Consider the following 23,108-nt stretch of genomic DNA (forward strand, 5'->3'; position numbering starts at 1 on the left):
TTGTCATATACACGAATGACAGGAATCTGTACCACTCCTTCATGTGGCTGCTCTCACCCTCTTCTCCCTGTTTGATGACTAAATTACTCAATGTGGGTCTGCAAAATGATTTCATAAAAAATATTTTTCATGCAATTACATGCAAGTGCCTTTCCATGACAGGCGGTAAATGGGGCTTGTAGCTTGGCAGCGTTCCCTGGTGGCTGCTGCGAGCCCACTGGTGGGTCAGGCACAATGGGCACATTCACATCTTGACATGCATTTGCTGTTTAAGTGCCTGTTGGGCTCAGGGGCATTTAGTCTTTCTGTTATATCTGGTGCTGCGACTTGCCTAGGACAGGCTCAGGGTGCAAGGGGCTCCCAGGACTGCTGGCTTAGGTGACTCTCTGTCTGAAAGGGTTAAGCTATTAGGAATAACCCATGTGCTGAATAGTCGGTGCGATCTGGAAGCCTCTTTTAAAGCACTTATTGTAACAAGGATGACACAACTGGCCTCCCACTCTGAGAGATCTCTCTGCTCTTATTCCTCCTCCCTCCACTTTCCTCCTCTGCTTTCTACAAAATGTGTCTGTTAGTAAGGAAGAGACTTAGAGGAGAGAGCTGGACTGCAATGGATTGCTGTAAAAAAAAAATACACAATTTTAGAGTAAGCAGGCTGTATTTCAAAAATACAGTAAAAAAAATGTAAAAAGAGTTACAGTATGGTCACTTTAAATTTTACAATAAAGTGCTGCCAACCCTGCTGCCAGTATTTTACTGTAAAATTTACAGGATTTTTCTTAAAGTTAGAGTTCTGATGCAGGCTGTGAACCATAACCACACATACTGTCAGCAGTCCTACAAATGAAAATGTGAATATTTTCACAGCATAGAATAAATAATTCCCTCAGAAAAAAATAATGCAGTTCACACATACTGATGCATTTCAATATCCCCTGAATTAACATTTACATCTCCTTAAACTGACACTAAACAAATAATCTACATTTACTTTAATACTTAATACTTATATAATTCCTCGCTGTTAACACACCTCACGAAATGTCATTACCCACAATTCTCAGCTGCTAATGAATGTCTTCACAGCTTATGTGTATATGTACAGGTGTATAAATGCTTATTATTGTCTGTCACTGCAGGTTTATTTTTTTTAAAAATCAATTCAAATAATTAATAATGACTGCTGTTTTTAATTGTATTGCCTACATTGTGTTCCACTTAAACAAACATCAGCAGTACTTCATGGCAATTCATTCATTTAGCAAATAGCTTTTTTATAGACGCACTCTTGCATTCTGCATGCAAGACTGGAAGATTAATTGCTGCTGTTAGTAAAAGTTTTCCAGATTGGCTTTCTCACATATCACAGCGCTGAATGTATAAATGGCAGCCCGCTTTAATTACGGCTCTAAGTTTGTCCAGACAGGAATCTCAGCTTAGCAAGTTGTGTATGTTTTTCTGTGGGTGTAAAAGTATCACAGTCATCACAGTCTGTCACTGAAACATTTTCTAAAAGTTTACAGCTCATCTCTTATGACACATCCGATGATGTTATCCTTTCTCGCTGGCGTGCCCGCAGCTGAAGGGTTCATTTTGATTCTCCTGGTTTGGGAGCTTAAATTGCAGTGTAATCCACTGCATGCTTCCATCATTTTTTTAAACCACTTATTTGGTTCAGGGTTGTGAGGGTGCTGGAGCATATCCCAGCTGACAGCGGGCGAGAGGTGGGGTACAACTTCCACAAGTTGCCAGCCCGTCATAGTAGCAGTGTAATGTAGATGGGTAATGGCGTCTGATTCATTAGAGCCCGTGTTTGGATGGAGTAAGTGGGATTGGGAAGCTAAATTAGGTAATGCACTTTCTAATCCATCTTTTGGTGTAACCGCAGTATTTTGTTGATCCACCCCGTCTGTCTGCATTACTCTGAGGGATATGTGTGTGATGTATATATGAAGAGAAGTGCTGCCATGTCCACTTAGTTCTCCTCTGTGAATGGCACATATTCTTGAAATGCACCTTTGGCTAGAAAAAGCTGCTCAAATGGAAAGCTAAAGGGGAAAATGCAGTAAAATAAATCAGCACTGGTTTTGCAGCTCAGCTATAAGACACAAATGAAAGAGCTCACACAAAGCTGGCCTCTTGTAATCTAAAAGTGGGTAATTGCACCACTTTCAGCAGAGTTCAGCTCCCTCACGGTTAAATTCTTATTAAATTTTATTTATGTGAAACAGACCAGCATGTGCATTATCAAATCGGCTAATTAAACCAGACTTAATTCAGTAACGATGCTCTGAGACTCTCATTTACAGTTAGTCTCATTATCTGGCTCCCATTGGTCTCTGAATTACGACCGGAGTTTTGCCATGTTACCAATCTCTTTCAAGGGTTCTTGTCTCTCACCCCGCGTGTGGTCCTCGAGCGTAAGAGACCAATCCAAAGTTAATTGATGTTTACACAGTGGTGCTTTGGGTTGTTTTTACTCTTTATTACGCTGAACCTGAGCACCTCCGTCTCTTTTGGCCTCGGAGTGCTAGATCGATCGCATCTTTCAAGCGCTCCCGTTGTTTCATCATTGGTGAGACTGCTGCAGCTTCAGGTGTTGTAAAGACTGGATCTGCTGAAGAAGAATGAATCTGTAGTCAGTATGAAAGAAAACCATACTATTATTCACAGAACGTGAAGTGTACTACATACATAATGAGCTCTAGGAGCTTAGCCTGGAGATGAATTCTTATTAAATATAAATCCTTGCTTAAGACTCTTTTTCTGCTTGTGGTTTGCTGTAGAAGCCTGCAGCTACACAGAGCTCACTGTCTGAGTCCAGCATGCCTAAATATTTAGGAGCCAATTGAAATCGGGGCTTTTTACTTAAGTACTGCTCATTTATGTTCGGGACTACATGCCAAACCAGGCTAGAGCATTTCCTGTGTATCCTTCCCCACCCAAAAAAATAAAGAAAAAGTTTAAAGTGCATTTGGCAAAGAAGCAGGATGAGAGGATGAAGGTGGGATGATACTGACACCAAAAAGCAAACAGGACATCCTGTTGTGTTTGAGTTTACAGCATTCTTGCTGTGGTTAGGACAGATAATAGAGGGATGTATCTTTTTTTTATCGCCTGTGTTCAACCAAACGACGGCCCAAAATCAGCTTTAGAAAGTATACAGAATACAGAAGACAAAGGTGCGTAAGCACCCGCACAGATCAGGCCTTATCCTCCAGGCTCAGGGCAGCGTGTTACCAATGAGACAGCTATGTAGTTAAGAGTTGGGGGGTGGGGAGTGGAAGTAAATCAAATACGATTTGTGACGTGCTGTCATTGCTCCCGTGTGGCCCTCAAAGGCTTTGTGGGTTTAGTAAGCAAATTGAGCAAACCAACAAAGTGAGTGGCATGATGCAGGGAGGAGCTGCTGTGGTCTGCTAGACAAGATGCTTTGTATAGTTCTACTTTTTTTACACACCATCATGCAGCATAAGAAGCCTGATCTAACACGGAGCTGTGGCAATGGAAGCTAAAAAGTCAAGTGTGATTCGATGTGTAAATTTACACATTTTTTGCCACTGAACTTCTGGAGAGAAGGTTTTTGCAGGTAGGGGATTTTTTGTTTTTGCATGATGTCAAAGATTTAAATAATACATAATTTGGCATTTTTAAAGATGTAATGTTTACAGAAATTTACTTGAGAATCGAGCTCACTTATTAAAAGGTTTTTTTTCTTAAGAATATTAGTTTACTTGATCTCTTTGGGGATAAGTTTGTGAAAAACCAAGAATACATCCATATGTGTTTTTATGTTTTATATTAAAGAAAACCGTGACGTCAAGTTGTTGCTATACATGTGGTGTTTAACCCTTCTGCTGAGTGAGAACTGCTAGAAGAGAAGCTGGTAACTCGGTTTGACCTGGTGCTTTTCATATGACCTCTTTCTTTTTGATCCTAATGTAAATGAATTATGCGAAATGGTTAAACAAGATCCCTGGGGCCTGACATGTGGCCCTGCTTTCCCTCTCTTTCTCTTTTTCCTTTGGTTGCATGAATTAGATGGATTCAATTAGCCCATCTAATTTAGGCCTCTGTGCTCTGAAAGGGTTAAGTGAATGAAAGATACCATACCGTAGTCTGGACTGAGTTAGCGCACTGACGTGCCATGCGAATAGGTCTTGAAAACAGAAGAAGATTAAATCAATCTGCCATCTGATCTGTCACTTACAGACAGATCTGGCAGAAATGTGCAGTTAAGCCTCAGTAGCAATACTGTGTACTGAGCAGACATTAGGCCTCCTAGTAGAAGCTGCTTATCTTCTTTGTTTGTAAAGCTCTGTTAACCTACAGTGATGAAGCGATGGACCCTCGTTTGCCTCAGCTGTCACCTGTGTCCGGACCCTGCTCCATCTGTCTGATGACTTTCCAGGAAGTGCTCTCTCTGCAACCCCTGACCTCTCAAACCGGGTTCTGAATAAACAGCTAATTGGCTGGGTTTCCTGTTTAGCCTGATGGGAGCGCTGACTATTTCTGTCTGTTTACAGAGTTCTGCTTCTCTCTCTTTCTCAGAGTTGTACTCTTTGTATTGTTTATAAAAGAACAATGCCCTCCACTACAACTGTGCTCCAAACATCAGGCTTTAGGGATTATACAGCAGTGTCTAGGCCACACAACTCCCCTGCGTTCCTGGAAATCTGCGCCTTTTGTTGCTTATGGGAGGAATTCGGTTAGCTCATTTTGTGTGCGCTGTTTATTTGCGAAAGTCAGCTTTCAAGTTTTAGCGAGATAATTGAAATACCGTGTGTGGAATGTGTGCTGGGTTTAGACCTGAATGCAACACACAAATAAATAAATCTGTGCAGGTTTGGAGAATGCATATTAACTCAGTGTGTGATTATATGAAAGGAGGTGTTTTGTTCCTGTAGGCTTGCAGCGATGTGCACATGTGGGCCTTCGGAGCACACCAGAAACAAATGTGCATTATTCCCTGACTAATAGTTTTCTGCTTAATAAGCAAAGTCCAAAAGGAACTATCTGTATCTCAGCTGTCTGTGTTGAATTAAATGGCTTGTTTCTTTGCCAGATGTGACTTTCTCCTCTCCTATCTGCACTGAATTATTCAGGCAGTTCCGGATCTTCTGTAACTTTCATCCTGGGCCTGCATCCATTTATAGGAGAGATTTTGTGCCCAAAAGTCAAGCAAGAGACCTCAAGGCCCAGGAGTCACGGGTTCAAATCCAGGCTACACCACAAGAGGATTGCTCTCGTCTAACATCCTCTCTCTGCCTTAATAATAATGATTTATTTTGAGGAGTTCAGTGGGAATTTGTGAACATGACATGTTTGTATTTTTTCCAAATCTTGGAAAGGGTTGGGGGGGGGGAGCTCAGATTTGGGATGACGTCAAAAATGGTGGGAGAGGCTTTACTTTCAGTATTCCAGTCGTTATCATTTTTAGTGTCTTGATTGCAGCACAGCTTGAAAATGTGTTTTGTTTGCTTTTGAAATTTTGCTGATAATTGTCGCAAGATATTGGCTGAAGAGTCCACGATGTAGCTGTAGCAAAAGATGATTTACTCCCTACGTTTCCATTTTGCAATGCTGGCTTTCGACACTTTTAACTGTTACAGGAGGGAAGAAGTGAGTCGGGCCAGCTCATGCTTGTATACTGAGATTGGACGATTAAATCCGGTCATTAAGCGGGCTGGAAGGCGCGGAGCTGAAGGCAGTGTTTTTATTGATGTGGCAGGAAACGGGGGGCTGTGCACTGCTGCTGTAAATCTAACGGACGCTTCACAGTGAGCTCCCTCTCTTAAAGCCGCACACACACAACTTCACTCTCTCAATTAAGAACACACTTAATGTCACAAACAGCCCATTAAAAGCTGTGTGGCAGGGGCAATAATGACGTGAGACTAAAGGGTGTGTTAATGATGGCAGCCTGTCTCCAGGGCAGGGTCCTGGCTGTACCCTGAGCCCACGCTGAGAAGGATATAGACAGGTGTCTGAATCCGAGTGATTATGGTTGTGTATTTTCTTGTTTAAGTTTAGTTTCTATTGTTTGAAAGTGTTATGATTTCATTAGTTTCAGTGTTTATTGTCGTCTTTTTAATTATAGTTGTTATACGGAGGGCATATATCAGAGGCAGTATTCAGGAAAATCAGTACAGGTAGTCCTCATTAGCTGTAATACATTTTTTACTAACAGATACTTAAACAAACAATATGTTCTCTAGATTTCTCTAATTTTAGTTAGTCTTAATTTTATTTTCAAAATTCTACTTTTTAGTTAATTTTTAGTTAACTATAACAACCTTGGTTAGCCGGGATAGGACCCCCCCCCCCCCGGCGATCCTGATAAGGATAAGCAGAAGAGGATAGATGGATAGATGGATGGTGTAGCTCCATCATAATTGTGATTATGGTGACAGTAATGTGCTGCGTATGGAGAATAAAGTGCTATCAATCTTGACCACTGGTGTTTTTGTGCACCAGTTCTCCACCCAGACCTCCTCTTGAACTTTTTGTGCACTATAAAAATGTCATTCTTCCTGAATTGGAAAAAATGGCGCTGTGACTGTAATTCAATACAGTAGCAGATTTGTTTCAACCCTTATCTGCTACAAAACTTTCATGGTGTTTTAAGTTAATAAATTCTCATGATGCGTTTCTCTTCCTTTCTCTGGCTAACACTCATTTATACAGGTTAGCTTTTCCTTAATCGCCTCTTTATTAATTGTCCTCTTTATTTTTGGACATAGTTTGCAACTATTTGCATGTATGTGTGTGATGAATGATCGTATAGTTGATTATGTGTCTGTATCTTCAGACATTATCTTTAATGTGTGGCTTTTATTCAAACTGTGAAGGACTCTGTGTTTTGACAAATGTCATACAAATAAAGTTGTTTTTATTAAAAAGTAACTATTTTGTTGTAGCTTTTTTTTCTCTATAAAGAAGACAATTAACTTGCTGCACTTTCCATGATCCATGCCTCAGACTAGAAATTTTCCCTATCATGCTTCTACTGTTGTGAATAAGCTAAGCCAACAGGCTTCTGCATGTAGTGTCCTATTTACTTAACTCTCACAAGTATATTGTCACTGAAACTAGGGGCAGAGTATAAGTCTATGCAACTTCTAAAGCAGCCTTGGCCTATTGCCTTATATTTTTGCATTTCCCTGTCAAACCGAGAGATCTCAGCCTCACTTCCACTCTGCCCTCTAGCATTTTACTCTGTGCACTGATAAGAACTCCAAAGGCCAAGTGATTTGCCAGCGGGGAAAGAGCTAATTACCGTGGCATGTGCCGCCATTTGTTTGATATGGAAAGACATCCCTTTGATCTTAAAAAACAATAACTTATAAATGATTATCAAGATTGCAACCTCTGTCTTGATGCCCTTCTGTCTTATCATTTATTTGAAACATCTTTAGGTAATGCTAATGCTAATCTCTCATGTGACTGCAGCACTGAATGGACATTTTCTTTGGCTTTTTTCCTCCTCCTAATTTATGTTTCTATTCTATTTCTATTCCTCATGTTTTTTTTTCAACCTATTTTTAACAACCGTGTGATTTGATTTGTTTCCATTTTTTTTATTTACAGGATACTGAGCCACAACAAAATCCGAGTTCTGAGAAACGGATCCTTCCTTGGACTTTATGCCTTGGATAAATTGTGAGTATCCTTTTCTCATCGTCCTTTATTAAATACTGTGCTTCTGCGGGTGCTCTAATGTCATGTGTATTGTTTCCACTGGATTTATGTGTGAGCTGATTTCTGGCTTGTCTCTGGCCTGGGCCTTGTGGAGACATACAGACAAGGTATCAGAGAGATCTGAGCAGATCTGAGCAGCTATGGCCCATCTATCCGATCACGGGCTTCATTCCAGAAGGGAGGATGATACACTCAGACTGGCTATCACAGACTTATGTTGAAAACTTCACATAATTACACTTCACTCCTCCATTATCAGTAAAGCCCCACTCCACATGACAAGATAAGGGAGATCTCTGGCAGGAGCTGCATGTTGGCAGCTTTGCCTGTGGCTTGCAGACAGTCTGGCCCTCCTTAGCGGCATCGTAATCTCTCTATGAATGGGGTGTGAGACAAGTGAGAGATGAAATATTTTCTTACGAATTTGAGGCGATGCACAGCGCCACTGGTGACAAACGGGAAAGGAACTATAGTTGGAACTGCCAGTGGTGACACATGGCTATAATTGCACGGCCTGTAAGACGATCCACCACCTTGGTCCAGACCACGATATTACGAAAACAAATACAACCCTGTTTTCAAAAGAGCTGGGTTGCTTTGTGTATTGTAAATAAAAACAGACTGTAATCATTTCAAATAATTGAAATGACATATTCAATTGATAAAAGTACAAAGGCCAAACATATAATGTGTTTTTTGCTTTTTGGAAAAAATGTATATATTCATTTCAAACTTGTTGCCAGTAACATATTTGGAAAAACAAAAAGAAAGAAAAAGTTTGGCCATCGGTATGTTTACAGCTGTGCTGGCTTGAATCTTCTTTTAATCGTGTTTTATAAGCGTTTAGGAAACTGAGGAGGCCAACTGTTGTACATTAAGAAGCTAAATGTTTTCCCATACTTGCTTGACATGCAGGGCCTCCTTAGCTGTATGTTTCATTTCACAGTGTACCAAATGTTTCCAGAGGTTGACGGGCCTGGACTGCAGGCGGGCCAGTTAAAGCCCTGAGACTTGTCCTACACAGCCATGTTGTTGTAACACTCTCTGTCATATTTAGGTGGGAATATAAATTGATCAAAACCTGCATGCATCATTCAGAGCAAGTTATCCAGGCTGTGCACACTAATGCACAACAGCCATGCTTTCACACATGCTGGCTTTCCTTCTTCAAATTTCCAAATTTTGACTTTTCATACCACAGGGCAGAGTTTGAATGAGCTTGGGTCTACAGACGTTGACAGTGTTTCTGGTTCTTATACAAAAAATAAATCTTATAAATCATGTTGCCCAATGAATGAAATACAAACAGGATGGGTGTTAAATTAATTAGCACCTACACTCTACTATGCCAATCTCCCTGAATACTCTGATATTCTCACACTGTCCTTGAATCTAGTGTACGTTTCACAACAGATTCATTTTGGGGTTTTTTTTTACAGTGTGCTGTTTCACAGGGCATCCCAGTAAAGCTTTATGGCAACAACACATATGTTGCAGCTTCACTTCGCAAACTTGGATGCTGTAGTCTGGCAGACAGGCTTATATTGTTGGCGAGGGGGCTGGTGGGTATGTTGCAGAGATATTAGTTCCACATGGCACTTCGAGCTGCCACCCATGAAGCTAACGAGTTTCTCAAAAATGTTGAAAGAAAGAAAAATATGGTAATTTGTTGCAGTTGTTAGCTTGTTAGTACCTACCACTGAAGTTCAGAGCAGATGTGCCAGTCGAGAACAAAAGCTATATTTGCTCAAATTTATGTTTTTTTTTCTAAAGTCTGACACGAGAACACCATTGGTGAATAGTTTCAAGGCCAAGTTGTCAGTTCTCACCTCAGCAGTCTTGCACCGAGGACGCTGATAAAGCTGTTGACAGGAAGATCCTGAGGCTAATGCTACTTGGGCAGTAATGTATAGTAAATTAAAGCCTGATCTGTGGCTCAGAATGAGCTGATGTTGCATATTTTTGTTAGTGTGGAAAAGCCTTCCTGTAGCGCCATAGGGTCGGTGGGTCGGGTAATCTGAGCTCTCCCATGTACCTGGAGCAGTGATAAAAAACTAGCAGGAGGCAGCAGAGTGGAGGTTTAACTAAAAGAGGTTGGGAGAAAGACAAAAAACAGGCAGATAAACCCCTGGCTGTGCTCCACAGTGGGAGATGCAGGCGTCTGGCTGAGCACGAAATGTAAATCACACAGGCCTCATTTCACTCCTCCGCCTCCACCTCTGCTGGCTTGCTGACACACAGTGGTGGAGGTCCACTCACTCACTCTGACATCTTCAACCTTTAATTGAGCCTCGGGCAGCTTATAATCACATCTGAGCTCATGGGAAATTTGCTGTCTGTTGTGAAAAATGCCACACTGATGGAAGGGTTTGCAGGGATGAATTCAGATATGAGCTTAGAGTGTGAGTTTTGTCTGCGCTTGTGAGATTTTGGTTTTGTTTTGTCTCCTCGGTCCACCACGGCTCTTCGAGTCTTCTCATTGTTTCCAGTATGGCGTCAACATGTGCTTGTCATTTGGAGCAGTAGTGAGCAGTTACTCATATTATGTGACCAGCGGTGTAATCAAAGGCCAGCCCACTGGGGCTGAGTAAACACACATCAGGGAATTACACTGCATCTCTTCCCCTACGTGACAAGGATAAACACAGTCTGCGCCCCCTAACTGCACGCACACACACACACACACACACACACACATTGGGACACATGTTGTTGTGAAACATACACACACAGGGACACACACACACACACATTCTCGTTTTGATATCTTAGTGAGGACATCAAATTGATAGTGCTTTCACTAGCCCAGAGGTTTTAGATATCACCCTGGATCAACACAGCTGAATCAAATAATTAGTTCATTACCAAGCTTGAGAACTGTTGAGGAGGACATGTTGAGGAGGTACTTTAGACATTTAAATCGGCTGTGTTGGATCAAGGACACATCTAAAACTTGCAGGACACCGGCCCTTAAGGCCCAGAGTTGGAAACCTCTGCCCTAGCCGCTTACCCTAACCCTAACTAATCAAAATGAATACCTAACCCTAAGCCATAGCCTAAACCTAACCATAATCTAATTGTAACCCTGACACTAAATCCACATTTTAAGTCTCAAAAAGTCTTCAGTCTCGCAAGGACAGCCGCTTTTGTCCTCATAAGTGACTGTTGGTCCCCACAAGTATAGTAACATTCCAATTTTTGGTCCCCACAAAGATGTCTAAACAGGTACACACACACACTCGCGCACACACTCTCACTCTTGGCTCATCGCTGCTGTGACTTCAGTGTATACAGTAACCCTTGAGTGTGCTTCCTAGTATGGGCACCCTCTCTTCTGGCCCAGTCTAACAGGTCTCAGCAGACACACACTCACTTCCACACGCTCACAGCATACTTCTATTCAGAGCTGAATGCAGTCTGATCTGCTGTTATTAAACGGAGAATTCAGCTCCAGAGTAGAACACCCTCCTCCAGGCCTGGACAAGGCCGTGCAGCAATCTACACAGTTAGCCCTTTCATTGGGACAAACCTCCTCAAAGCCACTATTGCCTTCATAACCTGCCAAGCCACCCAAGTGCAGAGGAGCAATTTAGGATTGTTTGTTTTTTGCCCTCTTACTAGACTACTGTGTTTTTGTAGGTCTTTTAAACAGGCTTGCCATCCAATGGCTACATTTGGATCTTGGAATACTTCATTTCTTTCCAGCTCTTTGGATGAACACACTGGTTAAATCATGCCTCGCCTCTGTGGCGGTGGTTGCTATGCGCAAAATAAGTCACTTTCATACACACCGTCAGACCTCTGCTCGTGTACTTGCGCACCTTTTGAGTACCTCTACCGCTATGCACACCCTTTCTGATGGAAGTTTTCACTGGCAACCCCACTAATGAGCCGGGACCTTTATGAGTTGTGGACAGATCCCAGCAGCCTGTCCTGCACTGATTTGAGGCAATGTAATGAGAATAATGAGCAACGAGGGCCGAGGCAGTCTGGCTCCTTTCCAAATGGGCCCCACTGCACCATGGGACACAGGACAGGCAGGCAGGGCACAAGGGGCCCTCATTACTAAGGCTTGTTACCCTACAGCGAGAGAGGGAGCAGGGAGGGAGCGCAGAGGGCAACGATGATGATGGATGAGGGAGCAGCAGGGTGTTTGTAGTGGACAGGTCTGAAAGGCAGGAGTGAGGCTTGTGGTTAGGAGGCTCTAGGTGTTGGCAGCGTGACCGTTTTTGTCAACAAGAGAGGCTGAGATGATCTCTACAGTGGGAATCTTTTAAACACTGCGCTTCTTTGGACTCATTGGAGTAAGCACATAAAACATCACATAAGACAACCAAACACTTCTTGTAGACTCAACTTAGTTTAAGTGTAGAAAATAAGGAGGTGCTTGAGATTTATGCTGATAATGCAACAAAATTAAGGGAAGCCTGAAATTAAACCTTGGGCTGGAACACTGTTTCTTAAAAATGTCTGCATGAGAAAACATGCACAGTTATAGTGTTATGATTATGTGCAGGCCTAGGCCAATTCATATATGTTTGGCTTGATAGTATCTGTTCCGCAAAAGCAGAGGCAGACCATTCATTCACTCTTTGCCTGAAATCTCTCTGAAACCAACCTTGAAATCGCCTCTGCCATTCTGAGCGGTAGGGGTTAGGACGGAGTCCAACTTAAACAACTTTACCATCTGACATGAGGGACGCGGAGCCAAGATGGCTAAAGATGGTATGGTGGTGAGAGAGAGGGAAAGGGTAGATGAAGAAGGGAGAGGGAGGGAGCGAGGGTGAGAAAGAAAGCACACTCCTGCAGTTTGTCTTGTATAAATCTGAGGCCGTTTTCCTTAGCAGGAGATTTCCACACAAGCTGAGCAAATTACCTTGATGAGTGGGAACAAAGAAGAGGTGTGCCACACTGTAACACTTAAAAACAGTGGCCAACGTGTAGGCATGGCGAGATGCCAAGGAGCCCCTCTGTCTAGACTGGCCTGACTAAAAGAAAGGCTCAGATTGTACCAGGCCACTCTGGAGAGCGCTAAGGACAGCTGCTGTGATTGCACAGGGGAGTCTTGTTTCCCCCTTCACGGAAAAATGAACATTTGTTTTGGTGCATTTTTCCCGCACATGCCACCGGGTGGCTCCCGGTTAGGCAACAGTCACCTAATGAGAGTGCATGACCCATTAAGGGGTGGAGTGGGTGAGGAAGGGGTTAAGCGTGGTGGAGAGTGGAAACACAAAGGGGGTGCTGCAGGAGTTGATAGACTCCAGATGTGTCTTTCAGATAAACTGGAGGAACGGGTGTGTTTGTATTGCAAGCTTAGCCCAGTCATGGCTCTGGGAGTTTATTGAAACAGCGAGTAAACCCCCTCATAAGCCCATTACCAAATCATATGCTTTATATGCCAGTAACTCACTCTCACACACTCTTTCGGCAAACTCGATATGGTTTCAAGGGCATTTTCCTCAGGAGGAACTTGAGCTTTCTCTAGACCTTCTTCCCCCCCCCCAGCTTCCTTTTCTGCTTTATTTTTGCATCTCCCTTCTCCGAGCCCACTCGGGCTCTTGCTGTTCCTCACCTTTTACACTCTCTGCATGCTGCAGTCCACCTACTGGCTGAAAATTCACTCGCGGACACGAGCCACTCTTTTCATTGACAACCTGAACAAAAGGCACTTGTCCCTGCTGATTTCTCAGCTGCAAATTGTTACAACTATATTTTTACTTAACTTTCTAATAAAGACTGAATGACCCAGATGAAATGAAAATAAAATGTTCTTAGCATTTTTTTTCACTGTATGTTCAAATCTATCTGATCTGATCTGACTTTTATTGTTTTTGATTATTTGCATTCTGGTAGGTCTCGTGAAAATCTGCCAAAAATGGGCATGCCGCTCCTAAAGCCAGACCTGGAGTCAATCACGATCCGTGGTTTCAGAGTTTTCCTTGGCAGAATAATCTTCATCTCTTCTTGCTGCAGATTATAGGAACATATAACCAAGCTAGGAAATTTTACACTTCAAATAAAAGTGTGTTGCTATTTCTGCACATCCCACTAACAACAGTGCAGTTGGACCCACGGTTTATGTTATGGTCAGTCATGGGCAGAGCTGCGGGCCTCGTGTTTTTGAACCATAGTACGGTCCTGATGCTTGTTGTCCGAAATTGCAAGGAAATATTTTAAACATGTGTCCTGCAGCAGCGCTACTGACAGAAAATCATAGAAAATGTGTATTATGTGTGTAAAGTTTCTTGGCTGTGCTAGAATAAATGCTTTCCAGATGGCAAATAGCTGATCAGGTATATCCAATCTGAGAGGAACCAGAAAAAAATTAAATAAATAATCTAGGGACGGGGCAGCAAAGCAGGAAATTAGTAGAAAAACAAGAGCTCAGCAGATCCTGGTTTCCTGTTTTAGGGGGAAAGCAAGAGCACGTTGGGGTCGGTAGTTACAGAGCCCCATTGTGAGCAAGTGTGTTGTGGAGTAGGGGGGTGGGGTGTACAGGGACCATACGCAGGGCCGTATTTTTCTTCTTATTACTGAATCCTTTAACCCACCTGCCCCTCCCGACAAAGGAAAACTACCTAGTTAAAAAAAAAGAGAGGGAGAGAGAAAGGAAACTGTAAAAATAAACGAGCAAAGGCCTCTGCTAGACCCGCCAACCAGACAGGAAATGACACGCGGCACAAAAATGGTCTCCGCTGACCTCTTTCAGGAACCAAGGTGGCAGTTAACACCCCCTCGCTTTTTTTCCATCATACCTTCAGACATGTTTGTTTCTGTCTTTTTTCCTTTATTGAGTCGTATACAGAGAAAACTGCAATTAAAGTATAGAAATCACGCCGCAACCCACTGACTTTCCATTAAAAAAAAACTTTTAAAAAAAACTCCAGCAACAGGAAATTCTTAATTCCAGTCTGGTGATAATGAGTGGCCATTCCCCCGGCTTCCGTCATTTTCCCAGCTCCCTCCAGGGCTGGAGCCTAAACAATGTCAGCACTCCAGTTGCTGCTGCTGTGCTCCTGATAATGGAGCACTCCATGTCTGGAGCGCTTTACAGACCATGTCTTCATTATTACCCTCTCGCTGCCCTACAAGCACGTCGCTCCTCTCCAGTCTGCATGGGGCCCAGGCGCTCATCCCCTGTATCCAACAGAGCAATGACTCTTCAGAATGGCAGAGGACCAGTCCCATTGATCAGGAGGAGTTTTGGGGGGGGGGGGCATTCTTAATGGCTGCCTCTGGTGTTAGGCCCAGCGGCGGCAGACAATGGCCCCTTTTGGATTTGGGAGCGAGCTTGAGTTTGTCACCGTCTAATCATACGCGCCACATGTAGCGTAGGGGATGAAGCACTGCACTCAGAAGGTTACAAAGCATAACTCAAAAAGAAAGGTCGTAGTGACTGTAACAATGTGTCGCCATCAATCAGCTCATCGAGCTTTTGGAAGAAATAGATGCTGCTCCTGAGGAGGATGTTGAAAAACTAAAATAATAGCTACAATTTAAACTTTAGACGTTAAAATTGTTGATATTTTCATGGTCTGCAAGCATGAGGCTTTGAAGCATTCATTGTCTCTGCTGTTATCCTCTTCCTTGGTGACAGCTGTTTTCATCAGTGTCGAGGTCACTGAGCTGTGAAGCTGCTGTAAGATGGGGCGCTGGCTACTCCAGAGGGCACGCACACAAGTCATCGCCTGAGTGTGAAGCCTGCTACTCTATTTTCAATCTACTGTACTGAAGGTTTTAAATAGCGCTGGAAACAAATCGGACACTGTGAGCCAGTGGTAAGAGGCGGCTCCAGACATTCAGCTGGGATTGTGCCGGCGAAGTGCTTGGACAGTGCTTCAGTTCCTGTTTTCCTTCACGTTTACCAGCCTGGTGATAAGAGAAGGGATCAGAGGCAGCGGTGTGTTAATAATCAGGTCAGAGCCTTGAGCCAGACAGGAAATGCACATTGGCTTGATGCAGTTGGGATAAGATTCCTCTTGAGAAACATGAAATCCACATTGGCACAGTCACTATATAGTTCTGGCTTCATTCATTCGCTTGAATGATACATTTTGCTCCTGTGTTTAAGATTTAAGACTTCCAAACCAGCAAATCAGAGAAAATAAAAGTACTGACTTGATAAAGGAGAACTAAATTATTTTCACAAGGGTCAATTTCATAACTTTCCCACATATAGCATCTGTGTTTGAATCGAAATTTAACTACCTATCAAAAACAGCACCCAAATATTTACATATCAGTGCACTGCAGCGACCGGCTCACCTTTAATAGCACATGTTGCAGGGACAGAAGGAAGTGGCCTCCTCCAAAAATCAACAAACGCTTCTTTGGTTTGGTTTGGTATCCAGGCACAAATTTGAACTCAGTCTAATGTCCTGTGAGAACAGCACGGCTAACATGTTTGTGTACTTGTGTAAGTCTATTTGGATTTATGTCATGTTTGTGTCATTCTAGTATCATCTGTTGATTTTTGATTTTTTTTTAGGTGTTTTTTTCCACCAGACAATATAACAGAAGATAACACACCAGAAGAAATGAGTTAATTTAGTTGTTCTGTGCAGTACATTACATTTATTAAGAAGCTAATTAAAATTAGCCATTATATTTTTCTCGAGATCTTTAGTTTGCTGATCTGAGGAGATTTAAGCAGGAGATTTTTACAATATAAAGGAAAAGAAATAATGCACTGTCTTAATAATAAATGTGTTGTGTAGATCATATGAGCAGTGTTATAGTAAACATTACCTCCATCTGCAAGAAGGAGGTGACAAAAACAAGCATTTAAAGACAAGCCTTGAAACTGACACTTCTATCTAGCAACTGAATCCCAGCTTACAGCGACTCTGTGGCACTTTTGTGTTAGCATTTTAATCCAGCTGTAAGAGCACGTTTGGTAACACAGCAAAGTGTGTGGCTGTGCGCACGTGGAGCATGTGTGTGTCAAAGGGACAGACAGGGAGGGAGCGAGACAGATCTCAGGGAGAGGAAGTAGTGGGCAGTGCCGCGTCTTTCATCGCTGCACTAATGAGCCCCGTGACACACAGACTGGAAACAGCAGTATTGTTCTTCCCCTGCCTGGGTCAACAAATTCTATAAAGCTAATGTCCCCCAGAAACACATGTATATTCAGAGTGAGACGCAGTACCACAAAGATTGCTATTTTATATTGTGACAGACTCACAATATAGTCCGGAGACACACACAAACACACACACAGATACTGAAAAGTGTAGCTGTTCTCTGTCAAACACCCAGATTGCTCTTTGATTTGATTGGTGATATGCTTTTTTTTACTGCTTATTTAGAATCACAGAGGTGGAAATATCTCCGATTTTTAAAAAGCTGTGAAATTGTTGCAAATGTTCTGACTGACAAGCTGGCACAAACTCAAAGATCTGAACCGAGCAAACTTTAGCCTGTTGGTCTGGGGCCAGTTTTTTTTTTTTTTTTGCTCCATCGTTTCAACCAGTCTCCTGTTTCGAATCTAAATATGAGTGATGGCTTAGAAGGACCAATAGCAAAACCCCCTGATCTTTTTGAGCATGTCTCAGCCACACCGCAGTGTAATTTCTTTGCTCGAAGCATTTTCTACAACAATTTTCCCGCCGTAGCTTACCCAGAAAAGTTCATCTCTTGGAAAGCAGACAAAACAGTGGTTAAGAGACGCCTGAGGTGATGTGAAGCAGCGTGGTTGACAACCGCCGTGGAAGATAATGTTTTGTGGAAAACAAAAAGGACCAAAAGGTCCTCTGAGGTCTAACATAACATCGAAGTCTTTGTTAAAAAGAGAAATCGAGAAAAACGCAGCTGCTGCACTGATGCTCCTGTAAGGAAATCTGACTCTGCGACTGCTCTGATGAGAGCAGAACTATTTCATGCTATAGGAACGTGGATAACATGTGCTGTTCATAACCATCCGTCTCCCGACCTCATTTAGCCTTGCTATTCTCACCTGGCCAAAAAAAAGGTTCAAAATCTAATCTACAGCAGCTGATGTAGATGGGAGTATCTAGCTAAAGTCTTTAAGACTGGAGTGTGGGTGTAGAAGTGGAACAGGGTGGAGAAGTGCAGCGGATAGTATGAAATTAAATCTTCAAAGAAAATTATTATTTATGGTTTGAATTGGGTAAAGCTTATTGCGGGAAGGACAGTTTTGGAAAAAAAAGAATAAATAAATAAATAAATAACAGAACTTAGTGTTAATAGTTTCAGATTCCACAAGTGTTTTATGTGGTTGAATATCTCGCTAGTCTCAAGCCCAGGAGGCAGTTCGGATAATATTTCCTATTTGTTTGCACAAATATCCTGCTGTGGCTCGCTGGACGAGCCAGGTTTAGGATGTGTGTCCCTGCTCCCATTCATTTAAACCTAACAGCGTCTTCTTTCAATGGTAAATGGTGATACCATGCTTGTGACTATTACTACACAAAATCCCTTAAAATGCTGCTGTTATTTTTAAACTTTCTTCTCTGAAAGGGTTAATTAATCAAGCTAGAGCCTTACAACTTTGTGCCCCTTGAGGACTCATTTTATTACAATGACATACCGGGTTAGCTGCTTCCCTTGATCCAAGTTTATGCTAAGCTCAGTGAATTAGCTCCAGCTCCATATTGATTACAAATATATGATTGCAGTACCAATCTAAACATTGCAACTCTCAGTGAGAATACAAAAATGAAAGTTTGCAGTCCTCTTGTTAATGTGTCAGTATAGTCCTTGCGTGCACCTAACATTTTCTCTTTCCCCCAGGGACCTCAAGCACAACTTAATCAGCACCATCATGCCTGGAGCCTTCCAAAGCCTCTCTGAGCTTCGGAAACTGTAAGTAGATATTAAGATGACCCACATTTCACTCGGGTTCACAACTCAATAAACACAGAGAGTTTAATCCTAAGGTTTAGCATAAGATGGACGGAGGTTAGTTTGTTGCCCAGATTGGCAGTAGTCAGGAGAAAACCCACATATATATTTTTTTGGAAGCTCACAGATGTCATATGTCATATCAGGTTCATGGTGTTATTGTCACCATAAAAGCTTCCTTTCCTAAATGTTTCTGCAGAGGGGACACTGGGATGTCATCTGTGAGCCCCGCTTCAAACCTCAGGGCTCCTCACACGCAATTGAATGTGACAAGGCGGCTGTTTGAGGCCGCTTGCTGCTCACTCATTGTGTTTTTGGACACCGAGGTCTGGTTGCAGCGTGGGTCCAAAGAGGCTCCTCGGCGCAGCGCCGCATGACTCCCTTTCCCTCCTCCCCCTTCTTGTGTTTTCCCTGCAAGGTCTGGGGCTTCTCAAAACAAACAGATAGAGATAAACACATGCTCTGGACAGCTCTCTGCTGGGTAGTGTCAGAGGTACAACAGAGCAGATCCCTCTCTGACTGCAGATATACATCACACTCAGAGGTGGACAGCAGAACTGGGGCCCTGCTTTTACCCCAATGATGATAAACTCGTACTTGGGTCCCTTTGTGTCCTGATAAGGAGAAGTAGCCAGAACTGTTGGAACCCTTCTTTAACTTCCCAAATATTAAAATATATAATGTTCTGACTACAGTTGAATACAGCTACTTAATTTTTAAAGACATGAAAGGAGATCCTATACAAGTTATTGCATATGTTTCTTAGACAAATGACATTTCACATCAGTAAAGCAATGCGGCCACTGAAAGAGTCAAGACACCACAATCTGGTGCTGAGTGATTGAGAAAAGGCCTCTTAATTTGAAAATAACTGACCACATTCTTTTGTCTTTTACACTTTTAGTGACCTTTCCAACAACCGCATTGGCTGCCTGACTGCAGACATGTTCCAGGGGCTGACCAATCTTACTAAACTGTAAGAGGCAGATGAATTGATTTGATTAAAAAAAGTCCTCTATGAGTTACAGCAAAGCTATGAAGTTACACTGTTCATATCTAATTTGTGTTCTGTTAGGAACCTCTCTGGCAACATCATATCAACCATGAATCCAGGGGTGTTTGAAGAGTTGCCGTCCCTCAAGCTAGTGTGAGTATTAAACTCTGTCGGCCTTTCGTTCCCCCGAGGTTACCCTCACGGCATACCAGTCCATAGTTTAACAAAATATTTTTGGACATCCTAGACAAAGATAACATTTATTTTCAATTAATATTTATTTTCCCGTGTGTATGCCAACCGTGTTTCACAGTGAAGCCTGTGTCAAAGCTCAAATAATCAAAGAGGATTTATTTGACATGTATTTATTTTAATTTGGATATTTTTGTCTATACTGTGCATGCTTTTTTTTTAAAAAAAAACTGAAAGCATATCATTTATGCTACCGTAAAGAAACATTGAAGTTTATCTACAAACATTTCAAAACTGAACCACAGACTGTATATAAAAGATGGACATGGGCATGAGATATTTGTGAAGTGGCTGTTTTTAACCCGTGTGTTTGTTATTTTGTCATCTTGTGTTTGTGGAGTCAAAATGGACCATATTAGGAGAAGAGAGTGAACTTGCTAGCTTAGCAAGCAAAGTGCAAAACACAGATATGGATACGTGCTAATTAGTGCTAACATTCAAATTAAATAGTATTAGAATAATGTTAGAATTTAACTCATCAAAATTGGAGCACAAAGTTCTTTGATGGTCTGTTAGTACTATTTACAATACATTGGTTCTCTCTTCAGGAACTTCAACTCAGACTACCTAACATGTGACTGCGAGCTGCAATGGGTCCCGAACTTCTTTCGCGGCAGTCCAGCACGGCTAGGGGAAGAAACCCTGTGTGCCTACCCCATGAGCCTGAGGGGAAAGCCCCTGCGTGGACTAAGGGAAGGCCATCTGAGCTGTGGTAAGAGCCTGGCAGCAGTGAGGCATATGAATGAGGCGGTTCACCACTTTATTTCAGAGAATGTTGCACTGTGAATGATAGCAACAGTTCACTCATTATGAAGTTCAAGCTCATCTCAGCTATTTCAAGGATTAACCGACCAAAAAAGGGTTGAACAAAATCAATCCCCGCTGCTCTGCGGGGGACATATTTCCAAAAGGCTCAGTGAGTTGTGTTGACAGCTAATCCTGTGGGTTGAATTTACCAATTGCTGCAGTCTGCATCCAGTCTGCTCTAGAACGGCAGACTCATAATAGCTTCTGTGGAAAAATGTAGCTGAGGCTTGGTAATGAGAGAGCAGCACAAGCAGTTCCGAGCGATGTGTAACCTTCACATCTGTATCTTTTCCCACCGTGTTGCTCAGATGGTCCTCTGGAGCTGCACACCATGTCACTGCTGCCGTCTCAGCGTCAGGTGGTCTTCAAAGGCGATCGGCTGCCCTTCCACTGCGCTGCTGCCTTGGTGGACAAGATGACCACTTTACACTGGCGTCACAATGGTCAGCCGGTGACCACTGATCCAGAAATGGGTGTCCAGCTGGAGAGCAGTGTCGTGCATGACTGCACCTTTATCACCAGGTGTGGTAAATAGAGCAACGCAGACAGAGTAGTAGTAGATCAGATGAGTTGTTTTCGTTTTAGTGCAAAGACAGTCCTGAGTAAAAAAAAAAAAAGGGAGAGGCTTTATTAGTTACAATACTATGTGTTAACGATGTGTTATAATGAGCTGTCGCTATCATCTTTATCCAGTGAGCTTATTCTATACGATGTGCATGTGGAGGCCAGTGGAGAGTGGGAGTGTGTGGTTTCTACTGGGAGGGGCAACAAGTCTCTCACCGTTGAGATAGTGGTACTGGAGAACAGTGCCTCCTTCTGTCCAGAAGATAAAGTTGTCAACAACCGCGGGGAGTTCAGGTCAGTTAAAGCTTTAAATATATCCTGTATATTATAATATGGAACATACGATATTAAAAAAAAGATTCAGCGTTGCCATTATTCTCTGGCATTTATCCACAGGTGGCCAAGAACTCTGGCAGGAATTACCTCCCACCAGTACTGCCTGCAGCTGCGTTACCCTTCCCTTTCTGTTGAGGGGGGCATGGAGCAGAAAAAAGCCTCTCGCTATTGTGACCGTACTGGAAAATGGGAGGATGGCGACTACTCAAACTGTCACTACACCAACGGCATCACACGTGTCTTGCATACCTTCATCCTGGTCAGTCGCAGCACTGTTACCGCCGTAGTATGTTGGTTCAATAAACATTCGCAGCATGACGTGACTCCTTATGTCCTCACCATATTTCCGCTCTTGCTTTTCAGAGGCCCATCAATGCATCCAATGTTGTCACAGTGGCACATCAAGTTCGCACATACACCCTGGAGGCTGCTGGTTTTACTGACTCGGTCGATGTACTGTACATGGCGCAAATTATGGAGAAGTTTATGGAATATGTGACACAGATAAAAGAGGTGAGGGCACTTTAAGTAAATGTAGTAATATATTCTCTAGAGTTCCTTATTAAATCTCCTTTTAAATTTCCCTGTGCTCCAGTTGTTGGCGGTGATGGTGGAGATGGGCAGTAACCTGATGCAGGTGGATGAACAGATTCTCGCTCTGGCCCAGAGAGAGAAGAGAGCCTGTAGTTCTATAGTCAACTCCCTTGAGACATTGGCTTGGTCTCAGCTACACAGTAATGCTAAAGAATTTTCCATGGTGGGAACTATTAACTGTTTTTTATATATTTATCATGTGATTTTCAACAGAGCATGCTTGCTGTGAAACCTGTGAAATCTTTCTATAGTTCATTCATGCAGTAGGAAATGCATGTGTGTGTGATTTAGAAGAGCGGTGCATGTCTTTAATCATATTTCTGTGTGAAATTGTCTGTGTAATGCAACAAAACCCATAGTAATGTTTAAATGAAAGTGTCAGGGTGTTTACCTTGCCTGGGTGACTTCATGTTTACAGATGTCTAAGAACATTGTGATGGAAGCCCATCTAATTCAACCTGCCCACTTCACTGGGATAACTTGTACTGCGCATCAGCAGCGTGAGGTGTCAGTGGGCAACCTGGGAATGGAAACGTCAGAGTCTGGCCATGAACAGCAGCTTCGCGTCCACTGTAGCACTGGTGCCCATAACACCTCTCTCAACAATTTTTTCCTAAAGGTGAGGCTTATGTATGCCTTCTTGCATCCGCCTGTTCTGTCTACTTCATTAATAACCACATCATATAGACACGGACAGTTTAGGTTTAATGAAGGATTTTGATACAATCAACATTTGCAGTTTGGCTTCTTGTGTGACTTACACCTTTTTTAATTCTCCAGAATTCTGTAGCCTTGGCCTCGGTGACTCTTCCAGCTAATCTGTTTGCTTCGGATGCTGCAGCAGACTGTAAACTGCAGTTTGTAGCCTTTCGAACAGGCAGCTTTTTTCCTTTGACTGGGAACTCGAGCACCACTACTGAACACTCCCGCAGACGCACTGTCAACAGCCCTGTAGTCTTTGTAGGCCTAGGTAAGGAAACCTTTAGTATATTAAAGA

General features: G+C 42.6%; 1 protein-coding gene across 1 annotated transcript in view; it reads left to right on the forward strand.

Moving 5' to 3' along the window:
- The window catches only part of adgra2 (adhesion G protein-coupled receptor A2), a 39,759-nt gene that overhangs the window by 11,407 nt on the left and 5,244 nt on the right, over positions 1-23,108 (forward strand). Inside the window, exons 2-13 of the mRNA XM_080895251.1 lie at positions 7,591-7,662; positions 18,454-18,525; positions 19,469-19,540; positions 19,640-19,711; positions 20,359-20,522; positions 20,926-21,139; positions 21,311-21,475; positions 21,578-21,776; positions 21,881-22,030; positions 22,113-22,274; positions 22,530-22,730; positions 22,892-23,081. Of these exons, the coding sequence (XP_080751377.1) occupies positions 7,591-7,662; positions 18,454-18,525; positions 19,469-19,540; positions 19,640-19,711; positions 20,359-20,522; positions 20,926-21,139; positions 21,311-21,475; positions 21,578-21,776; positions 21,881-22,030; positions 22,113-22,274; positions 22,530-22,730; positions 22,892-23,081 (1,733 nt within the window). The remainder of the gene's footprint in view (positions 1-7,590; positions 7,663-18,453; positions 18,526-19,468; positions 19,541-19,639; positions 19,712-20,358; positions 20,523-20,925; positions 21,140-21,310; positions 21,476-21,577; positions 21,777-21,880; positions 22,031-22,112; positions 22,275-22,529; positions 22,731-22,891; positions 23,082-23,108) is intronic.

This window comes from Rhamphochromis sp. 'chilingali', assembly GCF_963969265.1.
Source record: "Rhamphochromis sp. 'chilingali' genome assembly, chromosome: 10".
In the NCBI taxonomy this organism is placed as follows: Eukaryota; Metazoa; Chordata; class Actinopteri; order Cichliformes; family Cichlidae; genus Rhamphochromis; species Rhamphochromis sp. 'chilingali'.